This window comes from Rhinolophus hipposideros, assembly GCF_964194185.1.
Source record: "Rhinolophus hipposideros genome assembly, chromosome: 14".
Taxonomy (NCBI): Eukaryota; Metazoa; Chordata; class Mammalia; order Chiroptera; family Rhinolophidae; genus Rhinolophus; species Rhinolophus hipposideros.
This window is the reverse complement of record NC_138060.1, coordinates 63101668-63123347: the sequence shown is the minus strand read 5'-3', so window position 1 is coordinate 63123347 and position 21680 is coordinate 63101668. Positions and strand designations below refer to the sequence as shown.

The 21680-nt window shown below is 58.2% G+C and overlaps 1 protein-coding gene across 1 annotated transcript in view; it reads left to right on the top strand.

The window, feature by feature from the left end:
- The window catches only part of POC1A (POC1 centriolar protein A), a 65955-nt gene extending 44512 nt beyond the window's left edge, over window positions 1-21443 (top strand). Inside the window, exons 10-11 of the mRNA XM_081071868.1 lie at window positions 2020-2163; window positions 20732-21443. Of these exons, the coding sequence (XP_080927994.1) occupies window positions 2020-2163; window positions 20732-20830 (243 nt within the window). The 3' untranslated portion in view covers window positions 20831-21443. The remainder of the gene's footprint in view (window positions 1-2019; window positions 2164-20731) is intronic.
- The last annotated feature ends 237 nt before the right edge of the window (window positions 21444-21680 follow it).

The window sequence follows — 21680 nt, the reverse complement described above, 5'->3', positions numbered from 1 at the left end:
CTTCCAAAGGCCATCTCCCTGGCTCGGGCACGCGTCTGCTGTCCTCAGTGTTCACGCACCTCCTCACCATGCCCATTGTCACTGTGCTTCAGAGGCTCAGCTTGGTACAGTTGCAGGGCTATTCTAAAGAAACAGAATTTCCATTCCCTCCTCCCGGTCGGGCCACTCCTGGAAGATGTCGGCTGTGGGGTATCGGTGCCCGGCTCCCCCCTTCCTATGGGCCCTTCCTGAGGGAGCCGTGGGGACTCGGTGTGCAGAGGAACGGCATGTATGTCTGGAATTGGGGTCCTCTGGAACAGTGGGCTCAGGACTGGGAACGTGTCAGAGGAAAGGCTTGCTGGGGATTTCAGATGAGCGCTTCTCACAGCCCAGCCCTTTGAAGGGCAGGCTCAGTCACCTCCCCCATTTTACAGATGAGGAAGTGGAGGCCCAGAGAGGTTCAGCCTCTTTCTTGCGCACGGCCCCTTAGCCGGTCAGCGGTGGAGCTCGGATGTGCGCCAACGCACTGCTTTCCCCACAGCACTCAGCTGTGTCTCCAAGAGGACCTCCTCGGTCCAAGGGCCACCGCAGTGAGGTGAAGGCGGGTCGAGGCTTCTGAAATGCTTCCTTTTGGCATTGAGATTGGAACTGCACTGATTTCCTGGGGGGCGGGAAGAGCCCAGCTCTGGTGGGCTGAGGGCTTGCCAGGTGGCCACGGCGCCACAGCACATGTGCCATGGTGGCCGTGTGGGAATGTGCTGCTTCATTCTCAAGAATACCGTCTGGCCAGGTCTCACGTCCAAGTTCTCTTTAATCTGCAGGGCCTGCATTTTCCCAAGTTCAGATCAACGTGCACCTGAGAGTTTATCTGTGCGATCAGAACACTTTTGTAATAAAGAAAACTGTGCTGTCACCTCAGCTCTGTGGTGCATGGGTAGTTGGCGAGCTCTGAGCCCAGCAATGTCCTGGTTTTACCCGCGACGGGTGATGAGTGCGGGCAGGACACAGGGACAGAGACACAGACACGCGGGTGGGTGGCGTTGGGTTCTCCTGCGCAGGTGTCCTGGCCCTGAGGTGCGGGGCAGGAGTGGGGCAGGCCCACGTGTGCGGGAGCAGAGAGGAGCTTCTGACTGGGGTTGCCAAGTGAGTGGAGGACAGGCTGCTCGGGGCAGAGGGAATGCGAGGTGGATGAGAGCCTTCCCAGCGGACAGGACCACAGGGAGCTGCAGAAGAGGGCAGGACCAGCACAGGGTGCCTTGTCCAGGGCGAGAGTTTTCTCCTGAAGGCAGAGGCGAGCCCTGGAGGACTGGCGAAGCCGAGAGTGGCATGGTAACCTTTGGAATGTCTGTGAGTGAGCTTGTGGTTTATAGCCCAGTCTGGCTTCACTGATTGGTTACTGGGGCTGTTGGGCCCCACCAAGCTCGTCGTTCCCACAGGGAATAAGTCCACAGAGGACCTGTCGGTTCCCAGGCCAAAACTGGGCATCTGCCGGCCGTGTCCTCAGGATGCTGGTGCTTCCTAGGACAGGAGGAGCTCTCGTCTGTGCGCAGAACGGAGCCTGAGTTTTGAGGGACACATGGACTGGAATGAATCCCCTTAGGAAATCACTAGTTCTCGGTGGGCTGGGTGCTGGGGGAGTGGTTCCTGTATTTGGGAACTGGAAGATCTTAGGCAGAAACACCGAGCCCCTCACGTTCCTGGAGTCTTGTCTAGGCAGCCCGGGGCCTCCAGGAGCTGGCCGGAGGGCACTCTCTGGCCCGTCTGCTCCTCCCTCCCAGGCCCCTCCAGCCCAACTGCCAGGTGCTCTGATTCCACTCTTCACTCAATAGCCTCTGCTCAGAAAGGAAGGCCTGGAGGAGGGTGTGTGGGCCAGCTGTGGGAGTCCCGGCACACGGCTGTTGCTGACCAGCATTTGGAGCTTGTTTTCTTGAGTTTGCTGGTGGTTTTCCACTTGCTCCTTCGGCAGGGCTGTTCCTCTGTCAGGGTTTCCTCGAGCACTCAATTAAGATTGAAGGCTGTCTTTTTTTTCATTGTCTTTAGCCAGAGGTGGATTTCCCCGTCCCAGCAGACAGAGACAGGAGTCAGGAGTCAGTGCGGAGCCAGCCCCAGGAGCCCGTAAGCGTGCCCCAGACGCTGACCAGCACGCTGGAGCATATCGTGGGCCAGCTGGACGTGCTTACCCAGGTAGGTGTGATGCAAGTTCGCCATTGTCTGCACTTGGCCTGCCATTTGGACCATCAGGTGCTGTTTTTAAAAACATAATGGACCTATTTTTCATCCCAAGTTAGTGAAATGGCAGTGCCTGCCCTGGGATCCTGGCTCTCAGGGCTATGCAAGCCTTGGCTAAGCCACTGGACCCCAGACCACCAGCTCTGGGTCCTGCCGGGGTGTGCCCACGCAAGGTGGGCCTGGGCCACAGCAGCTCTTTGAAAGAAACACTGTCCATTCATCCCACTCTTCACGGGGTGGGCACTCCAGGGACGGGAGTCAAGGCGTCCAGGAGCCCAGGCTCTGGGTCTGAACTGTCACTGATTATCCTCTGAGTGACCTGGAGAGATGCCCTGGGCTCTCCAAGCTCTGGTGTGTTTGTCTATAATGTGCAGGTCGTGGGCTCCTCCTTTCCCCATCGTGGTGAGGATTAAAGGAGGTGAAGCTGTGGGAAGTGTGGCCTGTGCCTGGCCCTCGGGAGCTGGGGTGCTGAGCACTCTCCTGAGACAGATGTGGGCCCACCCTGTGGAGCGTGCATGCTCAGACCGCAGACTTGGGGGTGTAGCAGGGTCAGTAAGAGCAAAATGCCCTGACGTGAGGTGGCAGCCAGCGCTGCAGGGGTGCCAGTGGGGGCATTTCCTGGGGTGGGAGGACAGTGCTGGCAGAAGGAGTGACCTGCCTGCGGGTCTGGAGGAGGCCCTGGGCACATCTAGGCCACAGGCGCAGCCCAGCGTGGCTGACGTGTGGCATGAAGGTGGGACAAGGCAGGATTTAAAGGTCCTCAGGCCCCTTCTCTCCCTGACTCCGGGTGCAGACCCCCCTCTTCTGGGGCAGCTCGGGTAAAGTGAGAGTGAAGGAGGGACACAAAGGACGCTTGCGTCTGGCAGAAATGGAGCTGCAGTGGTGTGGTGTCCTGGGCCTGGGGCTCGGAGAAAAGCCCCTCCACCTTGTGTCATGTGGTTCACGTGTGTCACAGCACCCCAGCTGGGACTGCACACCTTGGACCCACTGAGGAAAGGGCATTTGAAGGGAAAGGTCTGGCATCGGTGACGGGGATGCTGGCTATGGGCACACAGTGCAGATGTTCCTGAAAGCCTGTTACCTCGAGAAGAAGGCATGTGCTGAGAGATGTGAGCAGCATGCAAAGACTTAAAACTGCCCCCACCTCACACTTGGCAGAAGCTGCCACACCCACCTCATACCTTCAGTTCCTCAAGTGGGAGATCGGGGGGTGGAATCAATTAGAACTTTATAGGATAAAATTGGAAATTAAGTCTGAGAAGATGGTTAAAAATAGCATCATTTGATCCAGAGGCGTATAATACTAAAAGCACTTTGTGTCAGTGTTTTCGGGGTGCACGTGGAGGGTTGGTTATGTGTTAGCAGTTAGGAGCACGACAGTAACTTTGTAAGAAACTAGTATCACAGGCAGTAAGTGAAGGCTGGCCTGTGGCTGGGGTCCGGATGACTCAGTGGCACCCTGTGCAGACCCACCCGCCACTCCACCCACCTGCTGCCCAACCCGTCACCAGCCATCTGCTGTGCCCAGCAGGGTGCGTTCTTGAAGTTCTACGGACTCCAGGCTCTTTGAGTTCCAAGCTTGGGTTCCACAGCTGAAGCCCCCGTGAGGCCTTAGAGTGCAGCCGGTGGCAGAGCAGGGGGCCGTGCATTGGTTCTGACTCTCGGTTGTCGGCAATTTTCCAGGCCCACCACCTCCTGGAGCTAAGGCTCTAGCTGGGGTGCTCCAGCCATAGCCAGAGCTGTCCCCACTGGGGTTGGTTCCCCACACCCTTGGGACAGCCAGGCTGAGGGCAGCCCCCTCTCTGGAGGCTCACCTGAGGCCTGGAGCTGGGCGCCCACCACCGTCCTTCTCCTGTGTGGGTAGCTCAGCCGGGCCCTGAGCCTCCGTGGTCTGTGGCTGTCGGCCTCGGATGCCGTCCCCTCAGTGGGTGCTCCTCACTACTCTGACGTGCCCCTGTACTCTGGAGGGATGGGTGTCTCAGCCACCCTAGCACCAACTCCTACTTCAAAGCCGCCCATCTGAATCACACTTTCCTCCCCTCTCGCTGCCCCTTTCCTCCCCGACAAGGCAGTTGACTTAAGAGTGGCCTCTGCCTTCCTTGGGGCCGCCCTCCTGCAGAACACCCTTTCACGGAAGAGCCATGGGGGCTGCAGTGGGCAGTGGCTGGATGTTTACCGGGTAAGGCACAGAGCCTCTGGGCCCTGGGAGACATGAGTGGGGCACCACATATATTTCAGGGGCTCACGGTCCTCAGAGCCTGCCCTCCTGCTCAACAGGCTGGGTGCGGCCCAGAGATCGAGTCCTCCTCTCTGGATGTTTGTGGCCCATTTGCCACCAGGCTGAAGACCAGGGACCCAGTCTCAGTGCTGTCCAGGGGCACCTCTGGGCAATGCGAAGGCCCAGGGGTCAGGCAGCTACGCGAGGCTCTGGAGGGATGGGGCTCAGAGCTTGTTTGGGCGCAAATCCCAGCTTTCTCACTGCCTAGCTCAGTGAACTTGGGCAAGTCACTTTACCTCTGTGCCTCAGTTTCCAAATCTGGAACACAGAGCTGTTACTAACACCCACTTCATGCAGCTTTTGTGAAGATTAGAAGTGCCAGCCTGTGTGAAGCCCATTGGACGGTGTCCAGCAATGCCTTGTCATTATTCAGGGCCTGGCTGTGGGGGAGGGTCTTCACGATGGCACCAGAAATGGCTCCTCCAGCTCCCCATTGCGTCCCTGCCTAGGAGAGCCAGTCTTCAGCCCTCACAATGGGCGGTGGGTTCCCGCCGAGGACACATATTTGTTCAGCCCTCTCTGTGTATGGGGTTCTGTGCGGGACCCAGTCCCACTCTTAGGAAGGTCCCAGCACTGACTGACGATGTCAGGCAGGCGTCCGAGGAGGGGCTGGCAGCAGGACAGCTGGGAATAGCACGCCAGGTGGGAGTTCAGCGGCCAAGTCAAGAGGGCCATGAGTCCTGTGGGGGGCGGGGGGTGACAGCAGCAGCACAGGAGTTTGTGCTTCTGCTGGGACCACTGAGCAGGGCGGAGTTAGGGCCGGACCCACGCTGAGGGTCTGGGGTTGAGTGGAGATAGGGACTCAGAGAGGCTGCGACCTGGGCAGGGGGCAGAGCTATTATGGTCCTATCCCCAGGATGTGACTTCTGCAGCTGCCCTGGCTTGGGACCAGCTCGGAGCCAGGTTTCACTGCAGGAGGATTCAAAGGTGGGCAGGACCGCAGCTGGCCTCTTCGAGGCTCTTGGCCCCCCAAGCAAGTAAGTGAGGCGGCTTCTGCTAGCCCTCCCGGCCCAGAATCCTCTCAGACCCCAAGGAAAACACACTGTCCTTGGGGCGTGTGCAGCATCTGAAACCCAGCCCTTTAACTCCCGAATTGGGGTTGTGCTGTTTTGTTTTGGGGAGGACACCTTTTTTATAAAGTGCATATGTTAATTTTCAAAAATGTATGTATTTGGGGAAATAGACGTCGCCTGTCCCCCGAGCAGGTGCGCCCTTGGGTCTGTGCGGCCTGTGAGGTGCTCAGGAAAGTCCTCAGAGCTTGGGGATCACGTCCTCTTCATAATTTCCCTCCTCCTGATGTTTGTCTGAGGCCTGCAGTTTTCCGAAGGCTTTACTGTAGAGCCCCAGGTTATGCTCCCGCCTGGTGGCCAGCAGCTAGCATCCCGCCACGTGTAGGGAGGCGTCTGTCACAGCTGTTGTGCGGGACCAGCCTCGGGGGCTGCTTGGTCTGGGCTTCCTCAGGATGCCAGGCAATCCTGAGCTCGACCCAGCACAGGTCAGACATTCCCCAGCTCCCCTGGCGAAACAGTTTTGGTGTAGTTGGGGAGGGGGTGGCTTCATCAAGAAGTTGATCTGCAAAGCAAACCTGACCTTCCTGAAAGCTAAGGCCAGAAGACCTTGCTCACTGCTCTGTGATCAGAGAGTCCGCGGGCCAGGCCCCTGAGGTTGCCGGCCAGAGAGCACAGCCCCTTGCCCTGGCCCTTCTTTGTGTGGGAGAGACCCCTCCTTAACCCCTGTCAGGTTGCTGTTTGGGGCTCCCCTGGTTCCTCCACTGAGTTCCTCGGGACCCTGATGCCAGCCAGACATCATGTTCTGAGCAGCCCGGGTTTATCTAGTCTATGTGTCCTTAGCAGCTCTGGGGAGCAGAGGTCCCCGCTGGGTTTCAGGTAGCCCTACTGAGCCCAGTGAGCCACTGGCCCTCCCTCTCTGGAGAGAACCTGGGCTGCTCAGAACATGGTGTCTGCCCTCCCAGATTTGAGGTCCAAGTCCACCATTTATCACCTGGGTGACCTTAGGCAGGTGATGCTGCTCCCCAGAGCCTCAGTTTCCTCCCCTGCTAAGTGATAAGTCTAGCCCTGCCTGGATAACCCGATGTGCTAGACTGGTGCCGACTATTTTGTCCATGTTTTCCAAGGGGCAGTGTGGCCAGGTGACCCTGCCGTAGTGGCAGGAGTGGACGTTCCATAGGCCTGTAACTGCTGGACTCGAGTCCCAGGAGTGCTTTTGAGCCACCAGTGAGACACTAGTGGTCTGGCTGGACAATAGGATGAGAGGGGGAGAAAGGACAGGTCTTTCCCCAGGTCCAGGAAGGAGGAGGGTCCAGCAGTGAGGCGGACTGGGGTGCACTGGCGGTTGTTGAAAATTGGGGATGAGTCATGGGGCCCATTAGACGGGAGCCCTGAACCTGGACCCAGGCATCAGGGGCCAAGCTCTTCAAAAGATGTATACTCTTATTTATTATTATTGGGGAAGGGGAACAGGACTTTATTGGGGAACAGTGTGTACTTCCAGGCCTTTTTTCCAAGTCAAGTTGTTGTCCTTTCTGTCTTAGTTGTGGGGGGTGCAGCTCAGCTCCAGGTCCAGTTGCCGTTGCTAGTTGCAGGGGGCTCAGCCCACCATCCCTTGCAGGAGTCAAGCAGTTGAACTGGCAACCTTGTGGTTGAGAGCCCACTGGCCCATGTGGGAATCGAACCGGCAGCCTTCGGAGTTAGGAGCACGGAGCTCTAACCTCCCGAGTTACCGGGCCGGCCCGAAAGATGTATACGTCTTGTGACAGCTGTTCTTTGAGTCGAGTTGTCATAATGGTCGTGGGGGAAAATGTGTTTCCTAATGGTGGAATTTAGCTTTGTCTTGAGGAGACATTTTGCTCCTCAGAACCCCTCCTGGGAATTCTCAGGCTCTACTAGGGCTCTGCGGGGAGAGGCCGTTCCACAGCCAGCACTCCTGCATGAGCTCACCTCCCACACTGGCTGCCTCCGCTTCCTTCAAGACCCCTAAGTGACGGGTTCAGGTGATGTCTGGAAGTTGCAGAGCCCTGGGTCTTCCTCAAGGTCGAGGGGGTGGGGCATGGAGTCCAGGACAGGACCCAGGAGTTGCAGGGAGGGGCCTGGGCCCACCGGTAGCTTGGTGGTTTTGCCTCAGAAGCCCACAGCAAAGTTATTTTTGACTCGTTTCATTCACATCTTGCTGCTTTTTAAAAATACCAAGCCATGAAATTCCTGCTCCAGCCATGTTGTTTTATGGCACCCACACTTCAGGCTGCACAGCGATGCCGTGATGTCACATTCTGGTTCCTGGGACTCACTGGCGGGTGCTTGGCTCCTGAACTGGACCGTACGAACCGTGGGAAGCAGACCCAGCCCTGCCAGTTTGGGTGTCTGGCGTTTGAGTTTGTTAAATGTCCAGGTTGTTGTAACTGCTAAGGATTTTTGCCTGTTTGCTTTGGGGAGTTGGGGAGAATGGCCCATTTGCTTCAAGACACCTGGAGCCCCCGCGCCCCACCACGGTCCTGACAGTTCCCTGTTTGATGGGCTGCTCTGGTGTGGTGTCTGGTTACATGCTGGTGGAGAAGGTGGGGACCCTGGGCCCGCCCTCACGTGGGCCAAGCTGCCTGATAACCCTCGGGGGCTCGCCTTCCTGGGTAGACCAGCTGTTGTTTATGGAAACAGACTCCAGATTTTAAAGCAGTTATGCCATTTTCCCTGGGGGCCTGTCCTCCCAGGTGTGCCCAGACCGAATGTGCTGGGAAGGTAGAGTGAGTCGCCTGTTTGCCCCCTGTGATCTCTGTTGGTAGGTCATGTACAGCCCTCTGATGTCACTCGCACACAGGCCGTGCCATAGGGTTGTTGCTGCTTTTCTCAAAAGGGCCGTCTCTCCATGTCAGCATATCTAGCCCCTTGGCCTCCATGGTCCGCAGTGGGTTTGGCCGTCCTCTCTTCATGGACATTGAAGGGCAGCCCTTGAACCAAAGTTGAGTTTGGGACAGCCTGAGTCCCTGCCATTGGGTTAGGAGACAAGGGACTTGTTTGTCCTCTGTTAAGAGGCTGCTTCCTGGGGGACAAGGGACTCAACACACACTGGCCTGTACCAGAGGCACACCTGGGGTCTGATTCCAGCTGGTTGCAGAGGGTCTGGGCCCTGGTCCTTCCCAGCCCTGTTCTTGGCAGTTTATCGTAGGCTCCTTTGGCTTTGCAGATGCAGAGGCACAGGGAAGGTCAAGGAGCTCGTGTTTGTTGCTGTGGGAGGGGCTGGATGGCAGCAGCTCCTCTTCCATCCAGTCTGTGGTTGTGGCAGAAAGCACTCCCTCCCCACAGAAGCTGCCGCTTGCAGATGGGCCGAGGGTGGCTGCGGTTACCTCTGGGGCCTGGGAATGGTCACAGTGGTATGCGATTTCTCCTGTGAGGCCCCAGCAGGCCTGGAGCTGGGGAGGGGGAAGCAGAGGCACCTCTCTAGACTGACTCTGGGCCTGCTCTGAGAGAGGGAGGGGGGACTCCAGGTGATTTGCTCTCACTCTTCTGGGGACCCAAGAGCCCTCAAGGAAGTGTCATGCCCAGGCCACGAGAAGAGGTATCGTGAGTGTTGTGATTGTGACGGGCAGCCCCATGGCTCTGAGGTCTGCGTGGCTCCGAGATTAGCCATCACGGCTGATCCTGTGGCTGGCCACTTGGCACTCTCCCAAATGAAGTGCTGCCGGCAGGGGATGGGGATATCACGGTCGGGCCCGCCCCTTCCCTCTGCCCACTCTGTGGAGGGCCCTGTCTAGGCCTGGACTGTTGGGACAGAGCCTCACTGTACCCACAGTAGCCACAGCTGGATAAAGGAGAAAAGGACATGGCATTTGGGGGAGCAGTCTGGGCCCAGCTGGGAGTCCAGAAAACTGGCCAAGGTGAGAGGACAGGCCCCCCACCATGGTCAGCGGGCACTCGCCCGGCAGGGGAGCCCGTGAGCCCATCTTCGTCCCTGAGGTGGTCCCGTCAGCTGGGCCACAGCCTGACCTACCAGGCTGTCCTGAGGTTTTCCAGGCCTCCAATGAGCTACCAGACTGTCTCTCTGACTTGGGACGATTATGTGTTACCGGGTTTTGGTAAATGAAGCACTGTGTGTGGGTCACTGGACAAGTCAGCCTCGGAAGAAGTGGGACGTGGAAGGCGGCCGAGGCCGCGGCCCCGCCCCTTGCTCAGCCCTGTTTGGACGCACACTGGAGTCAGCACCGCAGAGCCTGTGGCTGAGCAGTGACTGGCGTCCTGTGCCGTGAGGCCTGTCCCTGTCGGGCACTGGCCTCCCTGCTGGCCTGCCTGTGGCTGGCACACAGATGAGCCTGAACATACGCCAGTTTCAGTGGGGCTGTGCCGCTCTCCCTCCTCGTCTCCTCCTGGTGTGGCGAGCGCCCCCCGGGTCTCAGGAGCATCTGGTCTTATGGGTGGTGGTGAGTGGACCCACTCTTTACAGCTTCTCCTTTGGGGGTGAGCAGTAATATGGAAAAACCTGTGTACAAGTATATTGAAAAGGAGTTGCTGTAAAGCCACGAGGAAGGTAAATTGGCCAAGATCCCTGAGTTCCGTGGCTAATCCAGCAATAGGAAAGTGTTTCCCATCCTTCCTGAAGAGAGCTGATCGTCAGTGGAGGCAGGGCTGGGGGTGCAGAAACGGCAGAAAAACCCTCTACCCCTGAGATAATGTGAAACAGAAACATGGACCTGTAGGCTCAGGGGACAAAAGCTCGTTTTGCATTGTGAGCAGCAGACTGTGGTTAAAAAGACAGTTGATGAATCCAGAGAGATTGGGAAGAATTTGTTTAGAAAGTTCTGTACATCAGCTCTGTGTGACCCTGGGCAAGTTAGCATGTCAGACGGCGGCTGGTGGCAAGAGAGGGAATCTCCACTCCTTCCCCGTGGAAGTTGAGGCCTTAGAGCGTGTTAGCCCTCATCATGTCAGGCCTGAGGTGGGAAGGGGAGGAACTTCCCTGCTTCCTGGACTCCTGCCCCCCTTGGTGCACCCCCACTTCCTGCTGACGCCTGGAGGCCCGTTGGTGGGGGCCCTTCCCGCCTGCCCGTGCTCCTCTCCCGCCCTCGCTGTCCCCTCAAGCCCACCAGGTCCAAGGCCCAAGCTGGGGGAGTATGCCCCACGCAGCAGGAGGGCCACCCTGAGGGACCTGAGCTGGCTACGGCTCTGCGTCCCCCCGTGCTCAGGGCTGGGCAGTTGTTCGTCCAGCACTCCGTGTGCACCCAGTATATGCCAGGACCTGTGCTTGGAAGCAGGAGGACAGTAGTGAGAAGGAATGGACAAAGACCCCTGCAGCCATGGTGTCAGCGTTCAGACTGACGGATGGGAAAGGCTGCTCAAGGGCGGGCAGTTGCACCCCCGTGCTGTGGACCATTAGCCTAGGCAGAGGCTGGGGCTGAGAGGCAAAGCCTGGGGTGTGCGAAGGGCTGAGCTCAGACCAGCACCGCCTGTCCTCAGGGAGCTGGGCTGGCTCCTCCAGCCCCCAGTCACCCCTGACATGTGGCAGTGGACTGGCCCTGCACGTGCACACACAGACAGACAGACAGCAAGAGACAGAGCTGGAGCTGGCAGGAGACAAGGCAGAGCGGGTAGGCGCTGGGCCCAGCAGCCCCACTTTGCTTTGACAGCTCACCAGACCCCACAGCAAAGAGATCCCCTTTTGTTGCCTGTGTTTTAGATCGTTAGAATCTGATGAAGTCAAAACCATGCTACAGGGGAGATTAATTCCACATTTTTCCATCTTGCAATGAAAGCAAAGGAAAGTTAGACGTTCTGTGTGGCACAGTTGAGATTGGCACTGAGCCAATGGCCGGCCCCAGGAAATTTCCCACGACCTGGCACACGTGCCCCAGGGGGGTATGGCTCAGTGACTGTGCCCTCTCCTTGAGACTCAGGACAGCTTCTACCCTCTGTCCCCCAGTAATCTGGCTTCTATGTTGGGAGGCAAGGGGCTGGGGCACCCCAGTCCTTCTGGGAAACGCCTGGGGGAGCCTAAATCAGCCACAAGTTTGGAAATGATTAAAAGGAACCTTCTGTCACAGGAGAAGCAGTCACACCACCACGTGCCCCGATGGCTCAGACCCTCCCAGGCCTGAGCACAGGCTGGCTTCTTCAGGACCTCATCAACCCCATCTGTGCCCAGCGCTCTCCCGACCGTCCTGCTCAGCCATGGCCCCTGTGAGGGCAAGAGCTGGGGGTGTCATGTTGCCCACAGTGCACGCCTCTGCCCAGCCTGGCACAGAGCAAGTACCACATAGGTATTGGCTGTTAATACAGTATTACAGTGACTCCACATGACATGCAGTGTACACGTGAGGAATCTGAAGCCTTGAGTCAGGTAACTTGCCCAAAGCCACTCAGCCGGTTAGTGGTCAAGCTCAGATTTGAACCCAGGCTGTACAGTTCTGGAACCTGTGGTCTTACCTTACAGGACAAAGGTGGGGACCGGGAATCACTCTGACAGCATTTTCCAAGGGGCCACACTCATGCTACAGCCGTAACGTGCTGGGAGACAAGGCGGGCAGGTGTCCGAGTGCTGGGACCGGGACTAGAAGGCATTTTGGGGGAGGAGGGCTGGGTGGGGCTTCCAGGGAGGTGGAGTGGGGGCAGGAAGGGCCTAGTGACAGGCAACCCAGGCCCTGAGCCATGGAAATGCCATGCTGCTATTCCCGAACTCTTGGACAGGACAGGGACACAGCATGAGCGTGGGGAGGGGACTGCGAAGCGGCCACGGAGGGAAGTGCCTGGGGCCTCAGCACTGTCCGCATGCTGGGGGCCTGGGGCAGAGGGAACCCCGCTGGGGAGGGTTGCCGCCTGAGTCTCGTGCCCTGATGTGACTGCCTGGCCAGCCCCACACGGCAGCCAGGGGTGGCTTGGACACGAGTCTCATCCTGATGTTTGTTTTCTGCAGCCCCGTCAGCCCTTGCTGCGCTCCCCATCCCCCCTGCCCGCTCCTGGCCTTCACCCAGGGGCCGCCTCTGCCCAGCACACCTCTCCTCTCTGTCTGAGGTTGTGCCCATGCCGCAGCCCTGGCAGCCTCTGCTCATGCAGCAGACCCCCGGCCGTTTCAGGCCTCTGGTCCCACTCCTCATCTTGCCCCTCTGGGATACTGATGCCCAGTCTCCTGGCTTCCCTGCTAGCCTGCCATCCAGGGCAGTTGTAGTGTCCCTCCCTGCTGTGCCCCCAGCCCAGGCAGAGTGCTTGGACAGAAGCTCTCTGCCTCCATCGTTTGTCTGTGGCCCAGCCACCCTGTCCACCTCCGTGCCTCCTGTCTTCCTGGTTCTGAGGAGGCCCAGGAGGGAATATCGTCCATAGAACTAATACCACTCACCTAAGAGGGCCCCATGCACCACCTAGGGCCCTGCTAAGAGCAGGAAGTGGACATGGAGAAGTGCCCTGTCTGGGAAGTGGGGCTGCTGGGAAGACGAGCTGCCCCCAGAGCTAGCCGGGATTGGGGAGTGCCGTGGAGAAGCCTAGTGAGGCCTGCACAGTGCAAGCATTTTGTAAGGAACTAGTCAAATGTCTGGGAAATGCAGAGGATGGCTGGCTAATCACCCTTGTTCTTTCCCCTTCCTCCAAAATGTTATTCACTCATTCAGTTATTCAGTTATTCAGTCCTGGCGGAAGAGCTTTGCCAAAAGCCAGCCCAGACAGCCCTTGTACTGTGGCTATGTTGGTGCCTGGAAGCCCCTGTAGGCCAGAGCCTTGTTGGCTGCACGTGGCGGGCACCTGACAGATGTGTGATGTCAGATGTGTGAAAACCAGGAGTGCCGGTTTTCCCGCTACATTTGCAGGTGGAGTACATGCAGGAAGGCTTCAGCAAAAGTGGCAGCAGCAGTGTGTCTCTGGGAGGAAGAGCAGCTGCTGGAAGGGACCTGGTTTGGAGGGTATGCTCTTGGTCTGTGTCCTCAAGTGCCCGTTCTCTCCCTTCCTTTCACTGCCTATTGTGGCACCAGGCAGCCCTGGTTAGTTCCCAGGCCTAGTCTCTTCTCCCCGAGTTCACTCTGGAGCCAGCACTCTGACAACTGGCCACAGGCCTGGAGGGGGACCACCGTCCTTGGCCATACCTGCTCAGACCTGCGAGTCGCAAGGCAGTGCCAGGGAGTGGGGGCTTCCCCACTCCTGTCCCATTTGGGTGAGGGTCCTGGGGCCCCCCTTCTACCTCCCTTGTGGCCACCACACTCTCTTCCCTGCTCAGCCAGTCCAGACCAACCACTCTGGCCTCCTGACAGATCTGAGTGTGCCATGTTCTTCTCTGCCTCCGGGCCTTTGCACCTGCTGTGTCTTGCACTTGAAATGCATTTCCTTTGGCCGGCTTATATTGTCTTTTTTTTTTTTTTAACTTATCATTTGAATTTTATTTTAAAAGCATCTAGGAAAGCATTGGATGCCATGGGTTTTTCTTCTTTCTTTAAATCTTTGAAAAATACGAATGAGCTCTGTGTCTCGCAAGAACCTCCCGGAACCCCTGTCAGAGGTCAGAGTTGGGGCGCTCCTTCAGGTGAGACTCAACGGGCCAGACTTCACCTAGAGCTCGGTCCCTGTGGGCCACTGCTTTTCTCCTCGCCTTCTCCCCAAACACAAAGTGAAAAGGGGGCGAGAAAGAGGCCTAAAAGAGAAACAGAAATGGGAACTGGAAGAAAAGAGCTGGGAGAAAATGCGGGACAAGCCCACCTCAAGAGGAAACAGGGCTGGGGAGAGATTCCTGTGAGGCTGAAAGAAGTGGGGGAGGTCGGGCTGTGAGGAAGTGGGGTGCTGAGAAATAGGTGGTCAAAGAAGAAAGGGGGGACAAAGGAAAGGGCCACCAAGCCCAGGGATGGTTCCATGGCAGAACTGGATGGGCCAGGATGGCGAGAAGGGACTGTGCAGCGCTCCAGGACGCCACTGGGCCCTGCCCTCGCCCTGACCTGTGCCACCACTTCCCGGTAGGGCTCCTTCTCTCGGCACCTGCCTCTCACCTCCGCCCTGCACACTCTTCCCGGGCCTTACACGGAGCCCAAAGGACGTCACAGCGGCTGTGCAGGCCCACAGAGGCCTGAGTCCCCATCACACACAGCAGGAGTGGAGGCTCAGCCTCGGCCACCTTGGAGGCCAGCAGAGGTACACACACCCAGGCTCTGTCCCACACAGGGCACCTGAACTGGCCAGTTTGCCATTGGTGGGGGTGGGGCACAGTGTGGGAGCCGGGCTCGACTGTTCCAGGGCCCAGAGGCCCCGGGCCCCTAGGCGGCCTTTGGCCGACACCTGGAAACTCTGCCGGTAGAGAAAAGAGGCGTCTGAGGCAGCGAGCTTCAGGGTGGGGGTCTGTTGGAACGGCCCATGCGCTGTGTGCTTTCCCACTAGAGCTGGTGCCTTGCCTGCCACGTGTCGCTGGGGACTGGCATTTGGTGCAACTTCTTTGGGCATCACTACAGTTCTTTGGGGACTAAAAATAAACTTGGTTATTCTTCTGCCACACTCAGAAGGCCCTTCAGGGTGTTACAGGAAACGTCTCACAGGCCCTGCACTGTGCGTGAGAAGCCGCTCACCCTTTAAATGTTGCCCAGTGGGAGACGGGTCACAATGTCAGTGAGTCACCTCGTGCCGCCTCTCCTGGGAGCATTTCCCTGGAGAGCTCGGGACCACTCATGCTGGAAAGCCCTGGCCCATGCTCTTGCTTTTGGTCCCCACCGTTTGCGTCCATCACCCTCCCTGTTGGCCTGGGCAGTCTCTCCCCACTGCCCACCCAGGTTGCTTCCCAGTGGATCTCAGTGGCATAATGACATCATCCGGGTCTTCAGCTCGCCTTTGGTGTCCGGGGCTTGTGGATTCACTGCCCCTCCTCCTCTCCCCGGGCCCCCCCTCTCCCCTCCCCCGGTTGCTCCCAGGGGTGGGGATGATCACAGAAATGCAAACCAACCCTGCTGCTGGCCCAGGCTTCTTCGCAGCCACCCCATGCCTGACTGACCCGCTCAGAAGGGCCTCGCCCTCCGCCTGTCCTGTCGCGAGGCCTGGTCTGTGCTGTTCACCTCAGGGAACGTCTCCCCCTCTCTTGTCCGCATCTGTCTCACTGCCGGGTGGTGGTGGTTCATGCCTCATGGGTACCTGTGGTTGTCCCCTTTTCTCCCCAGCCCCCTCCTCCGGACAAAGCCGCCACCATCCCCTCTTTATCTCGCCTCCATCTCACCCTTCCACAGCCGCTGCCCAGAGCATCCCCATTTTGCAGCCAGAGATATCTCTCGCCCCCACGGCCTAGGACCCCAGCACCTTCCGTTGCTCTGAGGCTGCCAGCACGGCTGCAGGGCCCCCCCCCATCTCCTGCCTCCTCAGAGCTCCACCCTCGCTCCTGCGCACAAGCCTCTATTTCATCCTGCCTGCTCTGTGCCTTCCATCCCACCTCTGCCTTCATACACACCGGCCCTTTGTCCCAGCGCCCTTCTGGCCTGGTGAGCTTCTCAACCTTTGCTCACTGCTCACTTCCTGGGGCCCTGACCAGGCCAGACCCTCCATTCTTCCCAGCACACCCACAGGCCCAGCTGAGTCTGTCTGCACCATTGTCACCCTGGGCCTGGCACAGGCCGTAACGGGCAGGTGCTACTGCACCTGGATCTGAGTGAGTAGAGGGCGTCTAGGGCAAGCAGGGGTCGGCAAGCTTGTCTTTACAGGAAATGGTCTAGGCTTTGTGGATATGAGTCTCTGTCACAACTAGTCTACCTGCCACTGTAGCTGAAAATTGCCCTAGACGATTGTAAACAAATGGGCGTGGCATTTACAAATAAGGCAACAGGCCGCGTAGGCCAGTCCTGGGTCTACAGAAACAACAGAATATGTCCGACAGCAAATGGGAGTATTTCCAAGGGCTCAGTTTTCCATGAGAAGGGCTGTGACTTCCTGGAAATTGCCGGTGACTCAGAAGGTGGTTCAGAAACAAGCCCCCCAGGTAACCAACCCTCTGACAGGAGTGACTTTCAAGCTGAAACTTGTGGATCCCCTAGGACCTTCCCCACAGGCCTCCTTGCCACCCCACAGCTCGCAGGTGAAGGCTGTGACCCTGGACGGCACAGTGTTGGGCGAGTGGTGTGGGGTCCACTTCAGGAAGGCAGGTACCTTATTGAAAGTCGAGCCCAGCCTCGTGAGGGGTGGGGCCCCAGCAGTGAGCTGGGCAAGTTCCACAGAGTGTGATGGGGCCGATCACTAATGCTGTCAACCCCAGTGAAGGAAAGCATCTAAAATTAAGGTGGTAAGGTGGTTTCTTGTTGCATAGCAATGAAAGGTTCTTGTCAGTGTGTCCCTTTTGTTCCTATAATACTGTCTTTTCATAGCTCAAAGTTGTGACTTCCGTGATCATTCCAAGCCGAAATGTTTAGCCAAGTAAGAGACTCTGTTTTATGGAGATGGGATTGTCTGAGGCCTGGGAACTGCCTGAGAGTGGCCTGCTGGTGTGAAGATGGTGACCCTGGGGGTCCCTTCCCACTGCTTCTGTTCATTTAATCTGGAGCCATCAGGCCAGGTGGGCTGAGCTGGGCAGGACAGACGGTGGCTGCCACTAGGTTAGAACAGATGTGCGGGTTCCTCCTCAGGCTGCTCGAGTGTGGGCATGGGGCTGGGGGACATGCCAGTCTCCTGGGGTCGCGTGGCCATGAGTGGGGGGAAGGGAGTCAGGCTAGGCCTCGCCTTCTATGTGCTCAATGGGGACAGAACAAAGGCACGGGGTCCCCAGCACCTAGCCCACGCTCTGAAGCCAGCCCACCGGGATTCACAGCCCAGGTTTGTCATGTAGAAGCGTGTGCACCTTGGTTTCCTCACTGAACTGAGGGTTGCTGAAGAGGGCTTGGCACCTCGTGAGCGCTCTGTGAATGACAGCTGCCAAGAGCACCCCTGGGGCAGAGTGTCAAGAGCCACCAGGGTGGTTCTTGAACCAAAAGCCCACTCCTGAGTCCTCCTACTGGTCTCGCCTCGAGTCTGGGCTCCACACCCCAGGTGCAAGGGGGACTTGAGGAGTGAGCTACCTGGATGGCATGGGGAGAAGAGAATGAGCAGCCCGGATTCCCCCAGGTCAACAGACCAAAGGAGCCACTCTGTGGGAGTTTGGAGCCCGGAATGGACAAGTCCCAGGAGCTAGGTCTTGGTTCCCCCAGCCCTTTCTCCAGTTTCCCTTTGTCCCATGTCAGGCAGGGCCATTTCCTTCAGTGGCACCTGTCACTAGGCCCATCCTGCCCCTCTTTGGGGCCTTTCTGAGAGGCTGGGACAGAGTAAGATGAGAGGCTGTGTAGGTCAAGGAGCTGCTGGCAAGGTCAGTTCTCATTTGCCCTTGAACAAAAGGAAGGTGAGCTGACTGGGTGGGCAGTGTGGACCCAGAAAGACGGCGGAGGTGTTTGCCAGGCAGCTCAGTGGTCCCTCTCGCCTTCCTAGTCCGGCACCATGTGGCAGAAGGAGCGTTCCCAGGGCCAGACCCAGAGTATGAGGTGGGTGAGCAGTGGGCAGCCTGCCTGGCATGGCCCTGGGCAGCAGGAGGGAAGGGCGAGGCCGCCCAGACCTGTGGCTTGCTGTGTGCCCAGCACGTGGTGTGGGGAGCTCCCACTAGAACGGCCCGGAAGCAGCCCTTGCTGGGGATCGCCCCGCCGCTCGCCAACCCACGCCCTCTCCTGGATGCTCTCCCCGCCTCCCGCAGCCTAGCGGCCTCGCACCAGCAGCTCTGTGCCTTCCCCTGCCTGGTGGAGGGGAGACACATGGCCAGCTCAGAGCCCAGGAGTTTGAGGTTCACTTTATCATGAGGGAGTGCCGCTTTCCATGAAACCAGGTCCTGCTGCATCGGAGGGTTACTAGGGACAATCTGAGAAGCCAAGAAGCCAGACAGCCTTAGCTTGCAGACATCCTGGCGCGCTGCTCTCCCTGGCCCATCCTTCCGGATCTGGGGACAGGGACTCAAGTGGGGCTGGGAGGAGCCTGGTGGGCTTAATCCCTGGCTGGGGGCTGCCACCCAGCACCTTGGCAGAGTAAGCTGGGGCCAGAAGGGGAAGGGGAGAGGTGGGGACCAAGAACAGAAGTGACAGGACTCTTCCAGAAGATTGGCTGGAAAGGGGAGAAGCCGGAGGGCAGCAGGGGTAAAGGGTGGGGACTTTTTAAAAACCTGTTTGTCTATAACTTGCAATGAAGCACCCCCTACAAGCTCCCAAAGGAAAGGCCCACAGCTAGTTCGGCACCCTCGATTCAGGGGGCTGGATGGGAAATAACTGATGCTTTTCTGTGCAGAGAAACTTAATATTGACAAATATAATCGCCATATTTCTACCAAGCTGAGTTATGGGCTCCCTAGAGAGGCCTCGTGAAATGCGTGGCCCCCTGGTATTGACATTGGCCCAGTACCCACTGCCTCTACTTTTGGAAGGTCGGTGCCTATGAAAAGTTGGAAAAGGGGACGGAGCGGGGCCAGAAGAGGAAAGCAGCCTGGCTCCCCCACCGTGGCCTGGAGTCCATGGCCATCGGAAAAAGTCTGGATGAAGAATGACTTTGGAGCTTGGCTCAGTGTGAGTTTTGCAGCAGCCAGTGGAAACTTCCAGGAATGCTGCCCTGGGCCAGCCAGGGCTGTTTCTACCACCACTTTTATGAGAGGCAGACCCCCTCCATGGGCTGCTGGCGCAGGGGGTGTGGGGCTGTCAGCCCAGCTCTGCCACGCAGGGTGCAGTTCCTGCTCCAGGGGTAGCAGCTTCTTAGGCCCTGTCCGGTGGCCCGGGGCCCAGAGCCTGGGTAGCCCTGGCCAGCTCAGAAGAGGCCGGCCCCCAGAAGGAGTGGCCTCCATGAGCGGCTGACATTAGTCACGATGCTTCGAGAATTTATAGCAGCCTTAGCGGGAAACTCCATCCCAGAATGTTTCAGTGTTTCATTAAGTGGATGGAAGGAAACTTTCCACTGGACCAAGGCCCAGAGCCTCCATGGAGCCTCAGGGGAGGCTGCAAAACCTCTTGGGAAAGCCCACAGACGAGTGGGGGGAATTAATAGAAAGCGTTGTTTCTTATCTGACCCGTCTCTGATGCCTGTTCACAGTAGACTTGCCCAGTGCCCGCTGTGGGTCTGGCACACACAGGCACTCAACCAGCCGTCTGTGAGGGGAGCGAATGGTGAACACAGCCATCATAGTCAGCGTGTGTCAGGCTGAGTGAGGGCTGGGGTGGGCCCATGGGCGAGAGCTTGAGGGCAGTGGGCCAGCCGCTCTCTGGGGAGCGCACAGCCCCCAGACACCACGGCCCCCCTGCCACACTCTGTCCGAAGCCACACGGGGTGTAGGTTCTCTCTGCCTTGTCTGGAGCCCTAATGCAAGACTGGCCCTGGCCCACAAAGGACATGCAGCCCCAGCAGCTGGCACATTTGGCAGCCCAGATGGCCAGCTTCACAGGCCAGCCAGCGTGCTAGGTGTGCTCAGAGGCCGGGGAGCAAGGGCTCAGCCTCCGGAAGTCAGCGTGACACCACTCCTCGTCACAGTGGCCAACGTGGGCCAAGCTGAGCACCATGCTGAGTCTCCAGGATTGTTGTGAGCTTAGCATTATGCTTCCCATCCCAGAGGAGAAAAGGGACTCAGAGACAGGCGAGGGCCTGAGCCCCGGTGGCACATTCCTGCCATGGTCCTCACTGCACTCAGAAAGGCAGAGGAGAAAAGGGGCTTAGAGACGGATGAGGGCCTGAGCCCCGGTGGCACATTCCTGCCATGGTCCCCACTGCACTTGGAAAGCCAGAGGGCCTCCCGTGCTCAGGGACTTACCTCCCAGTCTGGAAGCCCTTCCAGGTATGGAGGCAAAGAATTCGAGATGAGGACCCAGGTGGGATGCCTTCGTCTGTGGGTGCAGTGTTCTCACCTTTGGAATGAAGATGGTGGATAGTGTCCAGTTTATGGGCAGAATCTGGCCCCAGTGAGGTCGTTTTGCTCCGAACTCCAGTCTAAATGTCAGACTACCAGAGCCAGGAATTCCTGACCCCGGTTGTCTTGGGGAATGACCAAAGACCCGAGGGACTGCCACCTCCTTTCCCTCAGCGTCGCTTCCTCCTGCACATCAGAGAACAACTATCCAGAGCCAGGAGGAGTGGACATGACGGCAAGAGCTGTCCCAAAAGCCACCAGAGATGAGGGCCCCGGCAGGACCCTGGGTGGGAAGAGCCGAGAGTTGGCATTTGGAAATTGGGTGGGGGTGGCTGAGCAGGACTAGCTGGGGGATCCCCAGAGCAGCCTGGTGGCCCCTGCACCCTCTGAGCCTGACCACCTGTTATTTTGCAGACAGTCTCCATCCTGGAGCAGCGGTTGACACTGACGGAAGATAAGTTAAAGCAGTGCCTGGAGAACCAGCAGCTAATCATGCAGAGAACTACTCCGTGATCGGGGAGCAAGAATCAGGAGCTCAGTCGATTTTGGGGGGATGGCAGGCCAGGGGTTTGTACTGTGGGACTCAGGTAAATAAATAAAAGGGATTCAGCTCTGGGGGAATCCCATCCATCCCCGAGCCCAGGGGTTATGCGCCCTGCCCCGACCCTGCTGTCCGCACCTAGAGGGCTCGGCCCAGCGTGGGGACCCAGTCGTCAGGCCCACACATGCAAAGTGGACCACATTTAGTTTAATGTGAAGGAGCCACTTGAAAATGTTTGCTGCCTCAGAGTCCTAAGGAGCCCTGAGATCACAGCGCCCCCCCCACCCCCCGGAGGAGGTAGCCCCACCACCCTGCTTTTCACTGGCCTTGCTGGGGTTTGTCCTCCTTTGTGCCATGTGACTGCTTTCCCAGCCACCACAGCCTAGGGACTGCTCCTAGATGGATGAACCAGGAGTTTTTGCTAAATCTGACAGAAGTCACGGTGTGGGCCCATCTGAGCGAGGTTCACCCAGGAACAAGCACTCTGGCTTCGCAGGGGTCTGGATTGTGCTCCCCACAGGGCCTGGTGGCTTCCTCTGCGTGTGCAAAGGCAAAGGAGTCTGACGATTAAAACAGACTTTATTGAGCTTGTCGTAGAAATGGCTCATTCTGAGTGAGGCTTAATCAGAACCCCCAACCCCATACAGCGAGAATGAAAATGGTACTTGGGAGGGCCCCTGCCAGGATTACCTCTTTAGTCCTAGGATGCCCTTGCTTGCAGCCTTTCAGGGTGCTGGGGGAGCAAGGATAGCCAGAGCCGCTACACACCACCCCCTTCTCTAGCTGGCCCGCGCTGGCTTCTTCGATTGGGACCTGCAGGCA